At 43.2% G+C, this 10,341-nt stretch overlaps 1 protein-coding gene across 3 annotated transcripts in view; it reads left to right on the top strand.

The window, feature by feature from the left end:
• plppr5b (phospholipid phosphatase related 5b) overlaps nucleotides 1–10,341 on the top strand; it is an 82,280-nt gene that overhangs the window by 30,184 nt on the left and 41,755 nt on the right. For all 3 annotated transcript variants that reach the window (XM_034862091.1, XM_034862092.1, XM_034862093.1), the window contains one exon: nucleotides 8,756–8,888. In XM_034862091.1, the coding sequence (XP_034717982.1) occupies nucleotides 8,756–8,888 (133 nt within the window). The remainder of the gene's footprint in view (nucleotides 1–8,755; nucleotides 8,889–10,341) is intronic.

A 10,341-nucleotide genomic window follows, 5' to 3' on the forward strand; every position in this document is an offset into this window, starting at 1 on the left:
CCCCCCCCGTTACTAAGTGTTTAAGGAAATGACAGCTACTGTAAAAAGAAACAGGCAGTGAGAGATAAAGCAGAGTGAAGGCAAGACTGACACTGGACATGCACAGTCAATGGAACTTAACAAATCTCTGAGTGGATTTGTTCCAAACATCAGCGAATAGATCGACTGTATGCTCCTCAATGCTAAATTGAATTGGGACAATACTCATATCATGCATAATGAGTTTGCTGAATTGATTCTGAAGTGTTTATGAAAGAGTATTGCCTTAATAAACAGGCCATTCTCAAAGCCGTCAATATCCCCTGGCCTGATCAAGATTACAGGGAAGGTCTGAAATATCTTGTTTCATCTGCTGCCTGTGGAGGTGGGAACACACAGCTGTCTTTGTGAAGGATAACATCCACAGGAAAAGTGAATTAGATCATCAGTTCATCACTCCTATCAGCTACTGTACAGGCCTTGTAGTTTCCACAGTGTCACATGTTCTGTGTCAGAGTTGCCAGCTTAATCTCCACCTCGCTGTGGAGTTAGGTCTGCTGCACCGCAAATACATTTTGGGATAGGAGGAAAAAACCATTCTGGGTTGTTTGCATTTCTTTAACCTATCACAAGCGTCTTGGGCGCCACTAAGCTCCCGAAGCAGAGACGGTGGCTCTGCAGGTGTTTCATTTACAGCTGTTTGAGTCACATTACTGTCCCAGCAATCTACACAGTTGGATCTATACTAAAAAAATATTGCATTTGGAGTTATGAATTGCAACAAGAAAATAAAATTGTATGATTGTATAAAGGAAAACAGTTCCCATGAAAGGCAGCATCATTGAGTAAAGTCTTTACATTCTACAGTACTACAACACCTTAACAATTTATTTAAAACATGGCTACAAGACCACTAAACCTTAACTCAGGCTGATATGACAGATTTGAAAAGGGATCATGCTAACATAATTTATGTTTGGTATTCCCGCTATGAGCTCCCATCAGCCCAGAGGTGCAGCTCGTGGCCAAATCTCCCGAGCCTTCAATTTCAACTACCCTTTATTAAAATATGACCTCACTTATGCAAATGCCCCATCTCTGATCACCGCTGTAAATAGCAGTCCAGTTGACACATTTGCGGTCAGGGTTCTAAAATATTGCTTCATGGTGCTGTGTTAGACTGGAAACCTAGTTTACCCACGGTACCAATACAGGAACCTACACCTTTAAGAAGTGCTGAGAGAAAGAATGGGAAGGAGAAGAGAGTTTGAGGGTATGCCCAGAGCCAAGAGACATGCCACTCTAACCTCTGCATTACAATTACCCAGTAAAGGATTATCATCTTCATTTGTAATAGGCCAGTAAACCTCTTTAAAGAATCTCAGTATGGCAGAGCAGATAGTGGAAAATACTAATTCACTTTTCCTCACATGACAGATTGAGTTGCTTTTGTCCAAGATAAGTTTTGAGGCAGCTGCAGTGGCTTTGGAAGCAGATAAGTATTGTATTTGCTTCTGTCCTTCACTCGCCTATCTTTGACTGATGTTCAATAGCGTATTTTTTGGAGATAGTGCCAAACGATGACAGACGTTAAAAAAGCAGTTTGCAGTGTTGATACAGGTTTAAGGAGCGTGTGCAGCTCTACTCAGGCTGCAGGTACCTCCAATCAGAGGGTAACATTTCACTTAGATATAGAGATACTGGTTACCATTGGATACGGCTTTTTCTTGTCTCAGACGTGTTCCTAATATTCTCCGACTACAAGTCCATCCACCTTTAGGCTAAGGGAAAATACGTTTGAAAACTGTGATAGTGTCTGGGACAGCTCCCGGTGAGTTGAAGACACATCTCTGAACTGCTTGAACTAGACCAGCATAGATTCTGTGCTGACCTAAGGGTTTTAGTCGGATCAAAAAAAAAAGCAAATTGTAGCAAAAGTCTTTTTTTTCTGCACTTGCCCTACATTGCACTCGATCCAGCATCGCATCTGTGCATTTTGATTTGACTGAGCTCTGACTCTTACAAGGAGTTCACGGTTGAGACCCTGACTTGTGATTTGGCATTTTAATAGACGAGTTGTGTGTTTCCACCTTGACTTGACGATATCTCAGTTGGGTCTTTTTTTAAAGGTTGCGGCCATTTGGGGAACTGCATCTTAAGGCTGGCTTTGTCCCCCAGCTGTGGTGGTTGCTGCTGGTTTTGCGGTGCCTGTTCATAGCTTTTTTAAAGGACTGCATATACCACGGTGGACTACAGAGGCCAGAGGCTTCATTTATGCCTCTGTGGCTAAAAATGAAATTGTATGTCTCTGTAATCTCTTTGCATCAGCGTGCTTAAAGCGTGCCTCCTCTGTTGTTCAGATGTCAGGCGCTGTCTCTCTTTCCTGTTAAAAGTTGCCACTGCAGGTTGCAAATAGAGACGTTGTTACACACTGAACTTTATTGTTAAAAATCTCTGGCCATTCGGAACAGCAATGCTTGGTTCGTTTGGGGAAGAATTGTAAAGATTTAGGGCCTTTCCTGTCTAAGTGGGACGTTTTGGACGTTTTTGGCACATACTCACTAACCCCCGTGTAGCTGCTGCTCTCCCGGTATGTTCTCCACACACACCGAAGGGCGCCTTTTTTGTTCCTTGAGAAGCTGACAGCCACTGTCCGAGCGTCTGTATTTTACCAGTTCGAACTGAGAATGGGTTGGTATATATAAAAGTTAATTAAACACTGCCTTTCTTCTATTAAGACTATAACTGTTAGGAGTGTAGTAGGACCCGGACACAGAACGACCGCAAGAGGGAGTGATGTAAACAAAAAATGGGATTTATTCTGAAGCCAGAATAATCAACACAAAACAAAACACATACAACATCCAGACACGGAGGGTGATGTGGGAGATGAGGGAGATCCAAGACAAACGTCGAGAGGGAACAGGAACGCTGTGGCAGAAACACAAGGTGAGTACAAGAGCAAGGCAACGGAATACCAAACAGCTGTAGTACAAGACCAGTTACCACGGGAATGTAGGTAACGAACTGGCACCGAAGAGGTGGTCGGCCCAGGTTAAGTACAGATGGAGTGGTGATGATGATGATGATGCTCAGCTGTGTAGTCAGATGGAGGAGGGGGTGAGTGGAAACGCCTCTCATGGAACCGGATAGGAGCTCCCTCTGGCGGCCGATGAAAACACAGACAGACAAACAGGAACAACAACAACAACAAGGAAGACAGCGGACCCATAACAATAACTTTGTCTGAGATTACGTGTAGAGGAATAAACATATTTGTCGTTGAATGATTTACAAAATAATTTACGCAGCTTGTCTCTGCATAGGACATTCCACATTATGCATGTCAGTTTGTAACAAGTAGAATCTTACTGTCCAATATATCGTAACCTTGAAGCTGCCGATGGTAACGTTCGCCACAGGAACAGTCCACAACGTAACATACCATACCCTGGAGAACTCCACGTAGTCTCCACGACGTTACACTTCCTGGGATTGCTCTCGTTCTGACGGATGTCACTCTTTTCAGATGTCTGTTTTTGGATGTGCGTCCCCGTCCTCTGTCTCTGTGTTGGCGTTCTAACCTGTGGCTGATTTGGTTATGGTCTATGGTTACCTGGTCCTCAGATCTCTGCAGGGTAAATCCAGACAGCTAGCTAGACTATCTGTCCAATCTGAGGACTATGGTTACCTGGTCCTCAGATCTCTGCAGGGTAAATCCAGACAGCTAGCTAGACTATCTGTCCAATCTGAGTCTTCTGTTGGTGACTAAAACTACTTCTGAACGTACACATGTTCCACCAAAACCACTTTCTTCCTGATTTAGCAGAGGCACCGGGGCTCTGTCCGGTGCCTAAAATGCCCATCCCTACTAGGAGGGGAATATTTAATGTGCTGTTTTCTTATGCGGCGTGCGAGGTTTCACTAAAACAAGTTCCTTCCTGAGACTATTCAGGAGAGCCCCCGTCGCTCTGTCGGGAGCTTAGCACCGCCCAAGACTATTGTGATTGGTTTAAAGAAATGACGACAACCCAGGGATTTGTTTTCTCGTCTTCAGTAATGAATTGGTGGTGTAGCCAGACTTAACTTCACAGTGCTGGGGAGATAGAGCTGGCAATGCAAGACTACCTTTAAGCTGTCATCTCGACAGAGAGAGAGAGAGAGAGCAGCGAGGTAGTTAAGAGACTAAACAAGCAGTGCATTGTCACTGTGGCCCTGTCAGCTTGTGTTATAGCTGAGAAAGTGGGACAAATGGCCTGCGGCTTTCACAGCGATGCTCAGGCTTTTCGGAAATCAGACTGCCCTTCAGCCATTTGTGGCCTTGGCTTCTCAGTGATATCACAGCCAATGAGTTATGGCTTTTATAGTGCATGACCCACACTAGTATGTGCCCAGTAAAAAAATACTATCATGGTAAGTTTACAATCATAAGAATTCCATGTTTTGGGGGACTATGTAACTTAAGGATGAATATCCCCTCACTTTCCTGAGTCACTTGCTTTAAAGACATTGACATATACAGTATTATATGTTTTGGTATTGCAGTAGCAAGCAGCACAAGAACAATCATAAGGTGCTTTCAAACTTAGCTCGTGTGGTGCGTTCAAAAGAACTCGGTGCATTGGCCCTTTTGGTTACTTTGCAGTGTGAAAGCAAAATGGACCAACCATAAAACATTTGAGCCCAAATTCAAAAGCAGAATTGTGAAATCCATCTGATGATCATGAACAAAGCAAGCTTCCAAGTGCTCTGTATGAATTATACATACAGTATATTCATGCAAGATCATTTGGTAACCATGACGACACACATGCGCATTGCCACAGAAGAGTCTGTTTGTTTTTTTTACATTTGGAAGATAAAAGCAGTAAAAAAAGATGTGTTGAGCTTGTTTCCTAATTAAAGATATAAGTAAAACCATAGCAACCCTACAGTAAGCTCGGCCTATTCTAACAGCAGGAGATGCGTCTTTCGTCCCTGTAGACAAGGTCCCATTGCCTTCTGTAAAACCGCTGATGATTGGCGCTGCTTCGGTACTATGCAACCTTCCCTAGAGCAGGCACTGTCGAGACCTCCGCTGGCTGAGCTGGCTACTTCCTGTTTAGTGCTTAATGGGGATTAAATGATTAAATGGTGCAGCTCTACAAGAATATATCAAAGTTTTTATTGATGAAACATGTCATTTTGAGGGGGTTGTGACACCTATAAAACATGTATCCACTGACTTATAGACTTTCTTTTTTGCCACGTAAGGCTATAGGAATATGTCTTTTTGGGCCCTGTTGTATCATGGGACAGAAACAGAAATTCCGCTGTTTGTTTGAAATGTCGAAATGGCTTCGGAGCGCTTCCTGGAGACCTTTGGCGTGGCAGGCAATCCCATAGGTGGGAGACACACATGGGCAGGAAGTCAAAGGGGAACTGTGCACTTACTGTTTGCTTAACGTACCTTAACTGAACAGCTGTGGAGTCATTGGAATGGTGATATGACTTCTCTCGGGTTGAATGGTGGTCAACTCCCTCCCCCCTACCGCCTGTGAAGGGAAAAAAAAAACTTGCAATTTTGGGCCAGCGAGTCGCCGGCCCCAGCATTAGGAAGTATGGCGTGATATCAGGTCTGGCAATGTAACAAATTGCTTCACAGCACTGCACACATACTGCCATTCAGGAACCGGCTAACAAGGTTGCAATGGAGTTTTTCACACTATCGTCATGGCTAAGCCGGCAAAAAAGAAACAGAAAGCTAGGAAAGCATTGTTGGAGGAACAGGGAAAGAGGAAACGCAGACTGACCGAGGGAGGGGGTCAGAAACAAGTAAACATAGGAGCTGTGGGGGGGGGGGGGGGGCTCTGTAGAGAATCCTGTAAGCAAAAAGTGTGAAAATGGTAAAGAAATGGCAAAAACTGCATAGCACCCGCTTTCTTGGAGATATACCAGCAGAGATCAGAACATAAAGAGCAGCGTAGGAGCCCCTGTCCAACTTAATCCAGTCCTGGATAAGAGGCCTGACTTTTTCGGTTTTAGGAGTGTATAGTGTACGTGCTGTTGCAGAGTTCCCGAGGATTCTCCTGAATTGACCCATTTTCCCAACATGAGATTATTTCAATATAAAGATATTTGCAAAAGGAAAAGTGAAACCTTTGCGTAGTTCAGTCCAAGTGTTTTGGTTTTAGTTTCCTCTTCCCTCTGTACCCCATCTGCCCCCCCTCACCAGTCAACCCAAATAAATCACAGTGGCAGCTCTGTGGGTTTCAGCCCTGGGCCTCAGTACCCATCACGGCCACGTACATCGACCGGCGCATGTGCACAGTTGCTCGCATGCTTGGACGCACTGGGCTGGAATCGCTGACAGGACTTTATGCATCTGGGTGTTCATCCAGGTGGAAACATTCAGACCAGGCAAGGTCAGGAGTTTGTCTGTACAAATCCCGGTGAGAGGAACCTGTAAATGAAAGATTAATCCTTCAGTGCCGAGTGTGAAATCAGCCAAGCGCTGGAAGCACAACTCTGGGCTCAGGAGACACAGGGGGGGGAGGGGGGTGCATGGAGCACATCCTGGAGACAGGCAGCCACAATAGTGTTGATCATGTCCTATTGTAGGTCTCTGGTCATGGAAGCTTACTGAGAACACATGATGCCAGTAGTGCCAATCCAGCCCTGCAGAGATCTGAGGACCAGGTAACCATAGTCCTCAGATTGGACAGATAGTCTAGCTAGCTGTCTGGATTTACCCTGCAGAGATCCGAGGACCAGGTAACCATAGTCCTTAGAAATCCACCAGAGGTTAGAACGCCAACACAGAGACAAAGGACGGGGACGGACATCCGGCTGAAAGGGAGGGACATCTGGCAAACTTTCATAGACATGTTGTGAATATAGATCAGGGATTGCTCAATGTGCCATATCTACTGTTTATTTTTTAAGGTTTAACAATTTACTGTTTTTCGAACAGCACACAAAACACACAACTTACAACATGAACACTTCCCCTCCTGCCCCCAAACACAAATTCATCATCACCACCTTTTAAAAAAAGAAACGAAGACAAGATGCAACCATAATTATTTAATGAAATACAATAACATAGTAACAAAATAACCAGCTGTTAACCACATCCACATATGTATGTGAAATACCCGCAATTATTGAGTAAAAGCACTGTTGTCACTGCTCCGCCAAGCTCAACACCCCCACACTCATGCACTCACTTCACTCAAAAGGAGATTCCACTTATGGCCCCGAACACACCCGTCTTTTTTTAGACCCAGCCACTTAACAAGGCGGCGTGCTGCTTCTATGCTCTGACTGCTCTTAGATGACTGTGCATGTGTTAAACAGGCCTCGCTTCGCCCAATCTGACCTGAAAGTCAAGTACATGTGCTGTATACTACATTCTCCTTCAGAAATCAGACAACGTATTTATCTTTAGACTCATACTTGATCCTTTTACGCCTCAGAGCTGGTATGATGCATATGATTCAGTTTGAGTTATTTTACATTAGAGCAGGGTGATGTTAATATGACCATTTGTCTTTCAATGGAATCATATGCTAATCAAATCATATATCAAGATACAGTGAGTTACATGTATGGTGTCTAAATTGATATATACAAGAACATATCATCTTCGTGTTCTCACAAATTCTGTTGGGAAACATTGTGAGGCGATATCATTTGAAGAATGCAGATTTGAAATGCCGACCTGGACATTTTGGTTTTTCTGAGTCCAAATTTAAAATGTAAAACCTTTTGTCAAGGTTATGGTTGTCTTTTTCAACCCTTTTGTGTCTTTCCCCCAATGATATTTCCACTTTTTCTGAGCCTTTTGAAATTTTTGTGGATTTTTCCACACATTTTTTAAGCTTTTTTTATATTTGTCACTTTTTTTTTAATCTTTTCACATTTTTGTCACTTTTATTTAAAGTTCTTGGACCAATTGTTTTTTTTTCTCCAAATGTTATAAAATTGACAAAAACACAAAAATTCAATGAAAGTAGTTTAGATTATTTATTTAGCTTGGGAGGAGCATTACATCCACATTACTTTTTTGGTAAAGATTTTTTTGAAAGAAACCAACATTTCTGATATAGAAACGTTTTGGAAAGGGGTCAAACTTGACCCGAAGACAACATGAGGGTTAAAGGAAATAAAAAGATAATGCTTTTTGTCGTTTAGTTGACATGCCTTAATGCAACTCGGGGAGTTCCCTATCACACTCATTCAGAAACATTTAACGTGGTTTCTGCACTAAACCACATTCTTTGAACTGAAGTTCAATATCCATATTAAAATCATAACAAAAATGATAAAGAGTAATAGAGTACAACACAAATAATATTGACTCTCCATCAGTCTACGTCGATAAATCAGAAACGAATGGACTAGATCTCATTTTTCATGTCACACACACACACACACACACACACACACCTCTCTCCTATATGTTGCTGTGGACTCCATAGCTGGGTACTGTATTTTCAGATGGGGCCCACTGAGAGGGACGTGGACTCGGGTAAACCATTGACCTCCTTTTGTGTTCTTTAACCACCCAATGTTCCGTCAGATAGTTTATAGATCTAGTTTTTTGCATGTCCTACCTGTGGCAAACCCCACCCCCCCCCTGCCGCAGCCTAAACACCCTACCCCCATTCAAAATGATTAGAAAGACCTGCGATTTTGCCCCAGCGTCTGATGGACGATGCAGGCTGTGTGACTGCCCGCTTGATCAGCTCGCCTGAATTCTCTTTCCTCTTTCTGTCTCTTTGTCTCTGGCCAGATCACAATAACGGAGACGGTGTTGTTCCTGGTCCAGTACACGTCCAAGGAGTTTGACCGCTCAGAGAAGACGGTAGCCACCGGGGACTGCTGTTACCTCAACCCGCTGGTGCGCAGGACCTTCCGCTTCCTGGGTAAGTCTCAGGCTTTTTTTGGGTGACTGCAGACCTGTACAGCCTTCTTTGTTCTGGGTTTTAGACACACCGTGTCTGTAAATGGATAAGGTTGCAGACTCTATCACCCGTCCGCCTCTCTGACACTGAGGAGGTGGAAGGTGTTCCAGACAGAGAGCCTCTCTGAATGTGGGAAGGCTTGTCAGTCCCAAGGTGGGTCAGTGCCATGTGGTGCGACGGTGAATTATCTTAAAAGAAATTAAGGAAGTGTTAAATTAATAAGTAACTGCATTTCTTTTGAGTTTTTGTAAATAGGGTCATAGTTTGGTTCCACAATGTCCATATTTCAGAAAATGAACATCATTGGACTAAGTATGTCCATATACTGTATGATGATGGACATATCAATACAAATGCTCAGCAATGTTGTACGTTTGGCTACAAAACACTTTGCCAAATAGGGCAAAAGATAAATATGAATAGATTTAGGGTACTTTTAAAGATGTTTTGAAAACCGCAGTCATGGACAGACGGTCGCACCACATGATATTTTGACACCTTAAATACCAGGAAAAATACAAATGACTAATGGTTTTTAAAATGTTAAAGCTAATGGATCTATGGGAGAGGTACTACTGTGTGGGTGTGTGTGTGAGAATATGAAAGACCTTGTGTTGAAAAGTGGTGAACTGTCACATTTCAGCTCTGTGATTTCCTATCATTGATAGCTGTAGTCATATTTTCATATGTTGTCCGATCACCTAACGTACAGCTGACACTGCTAGATTTGTGAGGTTTTTATCTACAGATTGTGTTAATGCCGAGCTTCGAGCTCTGCTCTGTTCTATTTCTCTTTTTACTCTTCGGTGACATTTTTAAGAATTAAAACTGCAGATGCCATTCAACAGGTAGCCTTGTAAAGAAAGTCTGTGCCATCTGTTATGCTAATGAGCTCACGAATGCACTCATGCTCAGGTGGGAGGAAAGAGTTGTGCAGTTAAGAGGCTCTGCTGAATAAACCCTGGAACAGCGGTACGAGCAAACCTAATGAAAGAACAGAGAGCTTTAAGATAAGAATATGAAAATGTTCTTGCGTGAGGCACTATGGTATACCGGTTTCATACCTGAATTTCCTTTGATGTCTTTACTTTTACTCTTATTTTCTGTCTCATTAATGGCAGTGTGTGCACGAGTGTAACCACCGTATCTGACTTGGTAGGCATTCAGCCGGCTACACACAGATCGACCCCACTGGGGCACCAAATGCTTCCTCTTGGGGGAATTACTGGAATTGTCAGGTCTTTGAATTATAGAGGGGTCTAGACCTATTCTATCTGTAAATTATAGAGCGGTCTAGACCTGCTCTATCTGTAAATTATAGAGTGGTCTAGACCTCCTCTACCTGTAAATTATAGAGTGGTCTAGACCTGCTCTATCTGTAAATTATAGAGTGGTCTAGACCTGCTCTATCTGT

The sequence above is a fragment of the Etheostoma cragini genome, chromosome 22 (assembly GCF_013103735.1).
Source record: "Etheostoma cragini isolate CJK2018 chromosome 22, CSU_Ecrag_1.0, whole genome shotgun sequence".
Taxonomy (NCBI): Eukaryota; Metazoa; Chordata; class Actinopteri; order Perciformes; family Percidae; genus Etheostoma; species Etheostoma cragini.